We start from the raw sequence: 12,327 nt of genomic DNA on the forward strand, positions 1-12,327 counted from the left end.
CTCAGAAAATTAGTCTTCATGGAAAATAAATTTCTTTTGTGCAAAGTTCATGTATTTTATTAGAAATGCCTTTTTTTAGTATACAATTTAGCTTTTTGGATGTCAATGTAATTTTTTTATTTAAAATTTTACTATCATGTTGAAAACAATTAAAAAAATTTTTTTTGTTCAGTTATCTATTTGATTATTTGATTATATATATATATATATATATCCATATTATGTACACCTGGAAAACATAACCTGAAAATCGACGTATGCATGAAATTAAGAATCACGCAATAGATCCAAATCGCCAATATCTTCAATTTCTTTCAAATGGGGAGCAAGATATAAATAGAAAACCACCGAAGTCTTCCGAAGCCTTCAGATCGGCAATCATCGTACATTAGAACTCCGAGGTCGAATCGTGCATTTTCGGCTTACATACGAACTCACAGTGGTAATCATGCACTTTCTGTTTTGCGGCTCCCAAACAGTAGGTATGGTGGGGGTAAATTTCATCCACGATCTGGCACCTGGCGGGGGACGATTCCCCTCGTGCGGCATCGTTGCGGCGTTTCAGGTCTGTGAGCTCTGCTATAGCTTTTAGTGTTTCTCGCACCACAGAGCATGCAGTCGTGCCATTTAACCACCTAAAAGCCCCGAGATTCATTGTTGGTCCACGAGAAGCTAATTAAAGGGTTCATCCATCCTTGTAAATCCCCGCATGCAAAGATAAGGCTGCGTACTCTGAGAGGTCGCCCGGTATCCCAGAGTCACCGTTCTACATACCTCACCCAGGCGCCATTCAGCTTTCAGCACGGTTTTCACACCTACGCTTGAGGGTTAATTCCTTCTGGAGCACCTCTGGACAATGGTCCGCGACTTCCTATTAATTTTTGTAATCATATTCAGCAGAAAGCCTTGGTACAGGGACCCGCTATCCACAACGCGAGGACGCGTTTGGTGGCTTTATCATAGGTCCTTCGATTTTGTTCTAGAGATATTATTCTTAATCATAAACTTTTATCAACAAATTATGGTACAGGCTACCATTCTGAAAGAATTTTTATACTGATAAAAAGAGATATTTCGGGTTGTAATCGAGTACAAAACTACGAATTGTACAGACGTTTTATGGATATTGCAGTTCGCTTCTTCAGGGCTAACCTGAAACTGAGGTATCAGTTTATGGTTTTCTTACGTATACTCTTTACGATGCCAGTGATTGGCCAGAGTGCCCCACTGTGGGGACTGGTCGAAACTGATTGGCTGATCAGTTTTTTTAATTTAATGCGTGTGGACAGAAAGCTGAATTGGATTGGTATTATATCCATTGTCCTTATCAGAGTGGTTTAAGATTTCGATTTCTTCTCTATGTCCCTTTTCGATATAATGCTCATCTAGTTCTGATTGCGTAAAATATTTTAGCCTGGCTTTACTCTCGTGTTCATTTGTACACCATAACCTGATATCTGAGTTTCAGGTTAGCCTTAAAGAAGTGAATTGAAGTGTTCATGAAATGTCGGCAAAATTCGTAATTTCGTGCACGATTGGAACCCGAAATATCTCCTTTTATCAAAATGAATGATCGTGAAAAAAAATTAAGAGCTTATTTATAAAAAAGGGAATTGATTTTTTTAATTAAAATAAAAAAAATGATATTTAACATTTTCCGAAAACTCACACCTCCTATTTTGTTTAAGCCGTTTGCAACTATTTAAAAAAATAATTTTGGAATAATTCAACATCTAATGTTCGAAATCATTCAGTATACTGTCCAAGAACGTTTACCTATAATTAGAATCCATCATAAAACATATCATATATTATGTTGTAATGCAACAGTCGCCAATTAATTACTAAGACGTTTATATAACCATTAAACATCTTTACAGCACTTTGTACGAATGTAAACAAAATAATAGAACAATTTTTGTGGTCATGGTTTCAAGAGTGACGTGTTCAAATAACAAAACAGTAACTCGCTTTTGTCTTTTTAAAAGGTTCTGTCTCAGATGGTAATTGTCATACTTATGAAGCTCTAAAATCCCACAGAGTTGAGAATTTGAAATACTATGTTTGAGATAATATCTTTCAAAGTTACACCAAATAGTTAGTGTTTTGTCATTGGACGCACCGAAATAGAATGATTTGAAGTAGTTTAATGATAAGTTGATATAATCGTGACTAACAGTAACGCTATTTACTAGGTATTTTGAATGCCATCCTAAGCACGGCCTTTTTGCACCCGTACACAAAGTAAGTCGATCGCCGTCAAACAAGAGATCAATGTGCATGGTGCACAGGCCGACTGGGGCCGCTTTGAACTCTTCTTTAAGAAAGATGGGTTCTCGGGAGTCCCTTGTCTCCGTCTCCAGTATAGCCAGTACATCTGCTAGTATTGCCGGAAGAAGTGTTACCTCTACATCCAGGGTAAGATTTGTCGATCCGGAGTGAAAAAAAGTCAATCCTCCGAGCCTCGAACCTGTTTCTACTATTATTTTTGCACGACCTTGTATTCTATATTAGATCTTTTGATGTTGTTTTGTCAAATCTCTAACTTTAAGGATGACACTACGAACATGGAGTAAAATGGAGATACGTACCGTCTGAGTAATAGTTTATAACGTATATTTAATTTAAAATAGTACAAAAGCTATCAAAGTACAAAAGAGAAGTAGATTGTGTTTTTAATTTGCATGATATACCGTGTTTTGTATACGTCTGACATTCCAGAGGACATCTGTGCTCACCTCGACGCCTGCTGGAAGGTCAATGCAGGTGAGATCATAAATTGTTTTCTTTCCAATGAAACTTATCGTCATGGTAGCTTCATAATAATTCATGGTTTAAAGAAGAGACTAGAATAAGGAAACAATCGAGAGATACATAACTGGTGAAATCCGATATATACACTGTGAAAAAATTTTTGGCCTTATATTACAGTCAACACTAAAATCGCCACACCGAAGGTAAAATTGGATTCTATAACAATCTGAAAGTATAGTCGAAATGTAATAATACATCATCTTATATGAAAACAATGTGTCTTGCAAATTACTGCGTATTACGCTGGACATTTTCATATAGTTTTACATAGTATGAAGATGCATTACTTTATTTTAGAGTCGACTATAATTTAATGCAAAAACTTTTTTTACTGTCAGTTGTTTCAATCACTTTGACATTACATTCTAATTACATCAAATTTGGTCAATTATAGTACTTCATCTAAATATTTTGTCTTTGAAAACCATACCTTACAATAATTTTAAATATTTTATTAAAGCAGCGGTACAATGAAAATTATCCAACTATCGCTGTGTTGTTTGTGACTGGAAAAAAAAGTTTTAGGATCGGCTGCCAAACATTTTTTCGTCAAAATCTTTTGTTTGTTAAACAAATGGGCACACTTTTTTAAACGGGATATTTTGTCACTATTGAAGATTAATATTTTTTATTCTGATGCGGGGTTTAAGTTTATAATCGGTTCAAAATTTGCTAATAAAAGCATTAAAAAGAAAAAAATGAATGAAATCACAAAAGTTTTTGTGAAAATCAAAATTTTTAGTTTTGTTACAATTAAAAATTGTTTGTCTTTGAAATTCTTGAAAAATTGACAATTTAATTTGAGTAACTGATGTATTTATCGCGGCGTATCAAATTTTTTTTATAGATACTGAAATGTTATGTATATTAAATATATTTAAAAAATACAACTAAGAGCACATTTAGAAATAAGGTTGATTATGACCAGAGTATCCATCTAGTCTCCACTCCGAACAATGCTGTTTTTCTAGAATAGTAAAGTAAAACTTGAATAATGTTTTTACGTCAATGGGCATTGTATATACATATTTACGGGAGCGTACGATATGAACTTAATATCCAATTCAGGGAAAGAAAATGTAGACTTATATTGCTGAATCTGATTAACTTGTATCTTAGTAGCTCTGCTCGAATTAAACAATGTAGTTGAGTATACGTAACCAAAAAATAACAGTAAAACTGTAGGGAAGGATTATTGTACATATTAATATCGGGCATTATTGACAAGCATTTATTCCATGACCAAAAATCTATTGGAGCATTATGCTAATTACGTATTAAATAGGCTAATTCCTATTTATTTCTTTTTTAAAAACATAACTTTATGTGTATATGTAGTTTGTTTAAAAAATGTTATATTTTTATGTATGTGATGTAAATAAAGTCGTGTATGTATCCATCATCCTACTTAAATCCCTTAAACTGTGTTCTTGACATAGGTGGGTGTGCAAAAAATATTTGCGATGTGTCACTTAATGTAACATTCTCATCTCAAACTATTTTAATTATTTTCAGTAAGTTTTATAAAAATGAAAGTATTCTTTACACGTTAGGAAACGAAATATAAAACATATCAAGAAATTATGTATATCTCGTAGGCATATAGCCGAATACAGCATTTAGCCTAATGCTCATGTAATAGACCAAATGCCGGCAAATAGATGAATCTACCTACTAGCCCGCTGCCACTTTTCTGGAGGCGTGTGGCAAATATTTGTCATGAGAATTGACGGTCGCCGTTTGGCGGCGCCAGCTATGCAGTTTGCCTACAATTCAAATATTGCACGGCGAAAGTGTTAATAAACGTTTTTGAAATGAAATTAATTTTCTGATATTTCTGGGTAAAATATAATAATTTTTAAGATTTAAAAATCTCTTCAACCCCTGAAAGGTGCCCCGCGCGTCTAGTGCTAGCTTGCCGATGCTGCCTTTCTTTCAACATGTAAATCTTTAAACACTTTTCTCGGTTTCACATTTTTCAACATTGTCGGCAAGATAACTCAAAAAGTATTTGACTGATTCAGTCCTCCTTGCATACACATATAGTTGAAATGATTGTCTTCTGTGTGAATCTCTCTGAACTGGAAAACAATTTTAAAAATTATTATTTAAACAATTTCATTCAAATTGGTGGGTAAAAATCAATTTTTTTTAACGAAAGCCATTTTGTCAAAAATGACTCTTTTTTAATATTTTTTGTTTCACACAGAAGCTATGAATGTAAACTTAAAGCAAATTTTTTGTTTTTTCGTTTCAGACGAATCTGTGAAAAACTAGAGTGCGGGCAATTTACCATCTCCCGGCTGAACATGTTCAACATCTGCACTTATAATTAAAACTGTTATGCATATTTATGGCTGAAAAAATGTATTTCTTAGTTCAAAAAAGGCCTTAATGAACCATAAAAGTTTTGGAAAGATTCGTTATATTCTTCAACCTCAATAAAATCCTAAAACATAGCCTTATTTTTGAGGTGTTACATGGGTCGCCCCCCCCCCCCTTAAATTAAACATATCATTATTTTTGTAATTTTTAAATATCCTTGAAGTAAATAGTTTAAATTTTTTAATATTTTTTATTATAATATATAACAATATATTTAATAATTTAAATTCATTTTGGATTTTTAAATATTTTAATAAACAAATTATGTGGTTTAATGAACACAATGTGCTTCCTTAATTATTATTATTATTGTGTGTTATCTCAAGTTCGAAAAATGAAACTTTTTAAAAATGGTTTATAAAATGGAGGAAAATATGCTAATGTTAATTATAACTTATTTTGAAAAAGAACTCGAGGTGAACGTTTTAGACAAATATTTCGAGTTTTCTTTATTTGAACATAAGTATTTAGAATTTAATGTTTTGCTTTTTTCTGTAGGTAAAAGTTGCAATTCTTATTTAATTCTAATGCTCTAGCGCTTATTTTATTCCTTAAAATATTCTTTGAAAATCAAATTTGTACGTTTTTATTTTTAAAAATTTTGTTTATGAAAACCCATTATTCACAAAAATCACAATTTTATGGGGGGCTAAAGCGTAGACTTAGGATCCACTCCTTCGGCTTTGTGGGTTCGATTCCCGCCTCACACTCTGGAAGAGCCTCGGCGGCCCATGCGGTGAACACTAGCCTAGCAAGGGAGTTGTTCATCTCCGGAGAGTCGTGGGACCGGTACCTGTGGAGAAAAAGGTTTCTCTAAGTTCTTAAAGCTGTTACTCTTGGTGGTTCGGAACCCACCTTAAACTGTAGGTCCCCCTCCCACCACAAAGTAAGTGTGTGGGGGTTGTGTAAAGGAATAAGGAAGAAGGTTCAAGAAAAATGTAAACTCTTAGGGGACACATTAGAGGCTTCCAAGTCAAATAAAATTTTTTTTAAATAAAAACCAACCTATGTTATTTGCAGATAATCTTTTAAGGAAAATAGTAAAATATTTATTTCAAATATTCTTTAATTTTCTAAATCATTTTTGAACAACGTTTATTTTTTAGCTTGAAATAACTTTAGTTCATGTTTAATTTGGAAACAAGTATAATGAAAATTTCCATTTCATCTTAAATCTTAACCTAAAATCCATGAAAATAGTTATGCCGAAAAGCAACTTTCTAACTGAATTCATTAAAATTAATTGAATTTGTTTACAATGTATAATTTTATTTTTTATTTTTTTAAACAACAATTTTTTTCAATTTCGCACAGAAAAATGTCCAAAAATCTTTCAAGAAATATCTCTCAATTTTCATAACAATCTAGAGAAAATTGTTTGATATTCTCAAAACCTTTCCACATTCATAAAAATCTTTTTTTTTACAAAATTGTATAATTTACATTTTCCTCAAAATTTTTGTAATTTCCCAGTGAACAATTTTTTTGAATGTTCTTAAGACTTCTAAACCTTTTTAAAATTAATAAACCTTCTTTTAAAATTTTTTTGAATTTCTTAATATTTTTTCAAAGACAATAAAAATTTGCCTTAAAATCATTCAGATTTTTTTTGGAAAATTCTTTGAATACCTTGAAATCTTTTAGAATATTATGCTAAAGATAGTTTTTCAAAAAAAAATAAAATCATTACACATTTATCAGGAAATCTGACGACAATTTTCCATTCTTTTGAAACCTTTCGTAATTTTAATTCAGCTTCTTTTTTCTTCAACAATCTACATTTAAAAAAAAATTAAATTTTTCAAAAGTTTCAAATTAAGTTTGAATTTGAATGAAGTTTTGTTGTAATTCCCTAATTCTGATGTAATTTTCTTTCAAAATACATTTTTCAAAATAAAGAAATCATTTGAAATGTAACCAGAAATCTTGAGACAATTTTATTGTTCTCTTAAAAGCTTTTAAAATTCTTTAAAAAACTTCTAATTTTTTGTTTGAAGTCTTCAAAAGTGTACATTTCGTTAAAAAATTTCTGAATCTTCTCAAGATTTGTATTATTTTCGATTATTTTCAAAATTACTGATACTTGTATAAATCAAAAAAATTTAATCTGAAAAAATTGTTTTAAAATCTTTTAGATTCTTTTTCGACATATTTTGAAATTTTCAAAACTTAAAATTAACCTTTTAAAATAAAATCTGAATAATTTTGAATTTCCTAACATTTTATTGTCCGTGTGGTAAAAAAATAAAAAAGTAGAAAATTATAAAATTTAAAAAAGTTACTATCAAATTATAAAAATTTACAAAATATCACCTTTAAGAAGCTTTATTCTAACGCATTAAAGTCATCGTAAACTGCAAAAAAAAATTATATTGTCAGTAAATTATTATTTAAAAAACATGATTTAATCATTTTAAAAGAAAATGAACATTCATTTATCCATTTTTTCTGTCGATTTGATTAGAATAATTATGATCAGTAATTCAAAATTTAAATCCCTTGATAGGCGAGAATAAATCAATGTCAAATTGGATAAAGTAGCAAGTTGCAAATTATTTTGAAAACTTAGTTATGCCGAAAAGCAAATTTGAAAATGAATTTCTTAAAATTATTTAAATTTTTTTAGAATGTATAATTTTACTTTATTGTTTTAAACTTGAAAATTTGAAAATATATTAAGATATCATATTTTTATAATCTGAAGTACAAAAATGTTGACGTTTGCAACGATCTTTGGCCAACTGCATAGCTGGCGCCACCACATGGCCACCATCAACTCATAGTACATTTTTAACTCAGAGTTCCAGGGGGCTTCTACCTACGTCGTCCTTTCTTTCGCCTAATTCCCTGAATCCCAGGTGGAGTTTAGCTGTCTGCATACACTCGCGGCTAAATGCCCAAAGTAACCTTGGCAATGCAACTAGTTTTATTTTTAGTTAATAACGACACATTTCCCTAGTAGCACGGGACATTCGGAGAACGTTCCTGCAACGTTCCGCGGGAATCTTCGGAACGTACGAGTGGAACGTTCCCTGAGCATGTAAAATGTCTGCCACTTGGGAACGTGTCAGGAACATTTCACTGGAACGGTCAAAGAATAAATTATCGTTATAGTTATCAATGAATATCCAATAAACCGTAAGTGATAGGTCAAAATTAATGTCAGTTATGATATAGATACCATATTACAATGTAGTATATACGGTACTCAAAACTAAAAATTTACATCTATTTTTACCTTTTTCTTACGGTTTACGAGATAATTGTTATTAAAAATGACAATAATCGAAGGTTCTCCTCAGGTCCCAGTGGAACATTCCCAAGCGGCGAACATTTTACACGCTCAAGAAACGTTCCGTGCTATTAGAGTTACTTTAAATCAGAAAAATGCTATATTTTTTGGTCGGTGTATTATAAAAATAAAGGAAGGAGAAAAAGCGGGGTTCTTTTTAAAATACATTAAAATTTTTTTATGGTACATTCAGTTATTCCCTGATTTACTTTTTATGAAAATGGATCAAGCAGTTGAAAACAATTCATAACTACGATTATCCGATGACAAATAATTGTTGTAGAAAAAACCATTAATTTTCAAATATAAAAAAGAATAATTTTCAACAAAATAGATAAATTTTTAGTTATAAAGATGCATTTTTAACCAAAAAGATAATTTTCTACTAAGAAACACGAATTGTCGACTAAATACATGAATTATAAAGCAAGCAGTTGAATTTTGGAATAAAATTTTTTTATTTCCAACCAAAAATTGAATAGTTAAATTTTTGGTTGAAAATAATAATTTTCAAACTCAAATTTTTTAAAAATAAAATTGTTCATTTTTCAAACAAAAATATGACTTGAAATAACATGATGAATCTTGAACCAAATAGACTATATTTTAACAAAGCAGTTCAATTTTCCACGAAGTAGTTGTATTTTTGATCATAAAAGATGATCCCAGTGGGACAAAACCATGAATATCCTAAGAACGTCCTTGGCACGTTCCTGGGACGTCCAATGTTAGTCAAATCAACGTCTCTAAGACGTCTAATGTCCTAAAGGCGCCTCAAAGACACAGGACGTTCTCGGGACATCTTTTCTACTGACATTAGACGTCTTAAGAGCATCCCAAGGATGTCCAAAAGACAATTTGCAAAATACGTATTGGGGATATCCCGAAAACGTCTCTAGGACATCCTTAATTTTTTTGCCCTCCGGGATTTCTCGCCGAAAAATATAATAGTTAATATTTCAACAAAAGAAGACGGATAATCATCAAAATAGTTGAATCCTCGAACTAAGGCAGATTGTTTATTTCTAAACAAACAGTTTGCAATTTTTACAAAAAATATGAAAGTTGTACCAAAAGAAATAATTTTTAATATAATTATATATTAATATGTATAGATATTCAAAGACAAATAATTTTGATCTAAACTAATTTTTTCACAGAAATATGTGGCCGTCTTTCTTCCAAAATACATTAATAGTAAATTGTGTATCTAGGGTGTAAAGAAAACAAAATAGCCGTATCCCTTTTGATACACACGATACTTTTTGTCCTACCCTCTTTGCAAAGAAGCATGGGAAGTAGATAGAGGATGTTTGGTATACTTGACAATTTTAGATTACGAGTGAAAAGAAAAAATAGAGTACTTAGCAGAAGGGAGACTGTGGGGTCCAACGATGCAATTTTTAAAAATATAAAGATGATTTGCTCCATACTCTAACTTGTGTGTTGCAGTATGTGTGTGTAGCTGGCGAAAAGTTTTATTTATCGGGTGTAAAGTTTCACGTAGCATGCGGAAAGTTTTATGTCGGCCCGGTGGCCAAGTGCGCACCTGCTAACGTGACTGGGCTGAAATCCGCAACATTACGCCTGCTTTACACGCATGCAATGGTGCGTTTTCAAGGGGAGTCGGATAAAAAATTATTTTGGGTAAATTTTACCTGATTCTGCAAAAGTGACAGTAGAAGCTTTAATAAGGCTAGTGTTTGAACCCAGAGAAAAAATATTTTAAGCTAATAAGAATGAAAGTACATTTTTATTTTTCAGTCGCGATTTTTCTCACTTTGAAAGTGCTTCTAGGCAAAAATTCAAGTTATTTATTAAAGCTAATGAAAAGTAGGCTTTGTTTTTGATTTCCTAATACTGCAATAAAAAAAAGTTGTCTGATAATAATTTTTTAAAAGGGCAATATGCGACGACATTATTACGATTAGAGAAACAAAATACAAAATAACGACAAGAGAGCGATATCCAGGATAACACAATTTTAATGTGGATTCCGACAAGATTTTTTGAGAGAAAACCAATATGAAATTTTCAAATCGATGTTTTGATTATTTTTCGAAACAATCAATTTTTTATATTAAAATTTTTGACAGCACTATTAACCATCTCTGGTGGGAGGTTACTTCATAATAGCAAAAGGTGTGTGACAAATATATTACCAATTTGTGGGGGGGGGGGGTCACTAATCCTTCAGGGAGCGTTCACACATAGCGTCATTCTTCAGGGAAGAGGGGTGTGTTTTTTTAAGTGCGTATAAGCTAGAAGGATGTCTAAAATATCTGAAAACATGTATGAGGCCATATGGTATGCGTAAACGGTGCCTTAGTGTAGTTCTTGGAAAGGTTTATTGGTGCGAAAAATTAACAAGTTTTTTCATTAATGGTGCAAATAGATTCCTCGTATTAAAGAAATTATATTTTGAAATCTAATCGAAATATCGAATTAAATGTTTTAAATTCATTTTTTACGAAAAATCCTATCTGAATCCGAATTCAAAATTCAAAATAACTTTAAAAAATATTTGTTATTATCAAATTATAAAGTGTGCTCATTTTTATCCTGGTTCAAAAACCTACCGTATTTTATATTTCAGTTTTATTTTAAGGATGAATACTAAATTTCCTTTTGTGAATGTTTCAATTGATTATTTAAACCTCACTTAATTTAGAAACGAAATTAATTTATTAAAAAAGCACAATTTACTTACTAATAAATTTTACCATTTGTTTTGAAAGAGAAGAGTAAACAGTAAGGGCTGAGAAATCACTATATGCAAGTTTGAAATAACGCCATAATCAAAAAATGTAACAATTAGGGAATATAAATATTTGACACTAACTTATTCAGCTGATTCACCAAAAAAAATTTTATTTATAATAAAATGGATCAATATGATAATTATAAAAACTCAAAGTTGAAAGACTTTAACTGTAAATTTAGTGAAACAATGGTTAATTATAATTTGTTACAAAGAAGAGTATGAATGACTTTGTCTAAATTCTGGCACATAAAAAAAATTTGGATAGATTTATGCCAAGTAACATTTTTTTAATTTAAATTGTAGCGAATTGTAGCTTCGATATATTCGTATATCATTTTTTATCCGAAATATTGAAACCTAAAGTAACAAGTAATACGAGTAATATTTTCGTTTCCTAACGTCTTTATTTTTTATTTTCTTATAAATGGTTAGTAAATAATCAGAGGTATATTATACACATTACTGATTCTGGAATTATACATCTACAATAAACCAATCACTAACTTTCACTGAAAAGGTGCTTGCCAATCCCAGCTTTTTGTTGATTCTTTTTTTTTGGTTATCTCCTGAAAATATTTTAAACCAAAAAGTTAAGCCTTTCAGTTTTGCATCCAAAAAAAGACACAAAGTGTTCAAGCACGAGTGACATGTGGAACCCTTTTAACCCTTAAACGGCCAAAACGCCACTACCGGTACACTGCTTTTCAACGGCCAATAACTAAGACTATTCGACACTAGAAAAAATTGAGACACATATATTTCTATTGCTTAAGATCTCCTCTTTCCGACGGTGCCAATGAAATTCCTCAAAAAATTTATTTATTATCCCAAAATGCAGTTTAAACAAAAAAAAAACGTGATTTTTCGTGCCTATTTTTTTTGTGAACCATTTTCCAAAGCTTTTCGAGTCTGAAATTAACCTGGAATCTCACTAACGGGTGGAATAAATGTCTAAGCTTTGAGAATCCAGGGTTCAAAGATCGATTTTTCGTTTTAGTATTTTCAAAATGGCGTCTTAATGGCAAAATTTTTGTGAAAACATTCATGAATTTTTTTACAATAAACGATGCGC

General features: G+C 31.1%; 1 protein-coding gene across 6 annotated transcripts in view; it reads left to right on the plus strand.

Moving 5' to 3' along the window:
* The window catches only part of LOC117181915 (restin homolog), a 143,660-nt gene that overhangs the window by 92,938 nt on the left and 38,395 nt on the right, over nt 1–12,327 (plus strand). For 5 of the 6 annotated variants that reach the window (XM_033374939.1, XM_033374940.1, XM_033374938.1 and 2 more), the window contains exons 6-7: nt 2,196–2,418; nt 2,722–2,766. In XM_033374939.1, coding sequence (XP_033230830.1) covers nt 2,196–2,418; nt 2,722–2,766 — 268 coding nt within the window. The remainder of the gene's footprint in view (nt 1–2,195; nt 2,419–2,721; nt 2,767–12,327) is intronic. The other variant, XM_033374942.1, reaches the window with a different exon arrangement.

The sequence above is a fragment of the Belonocnema kinseyi genome, chromosome 10 (genome assembly GCF_010883055.1).
Source record: "Belonocnema kinseyi isolate 2016_QV_RU_SX_M_011 chromosome 10, B_treatae_v1, whole genome shotgun sequence".
Classification (NCBI taxonomy): Eukaryota; Metazoa; Arthropoda; class Insecta; order Hymenoptera; family Cynipidae; genus Belonocnema; species Belonocnema kinseyi.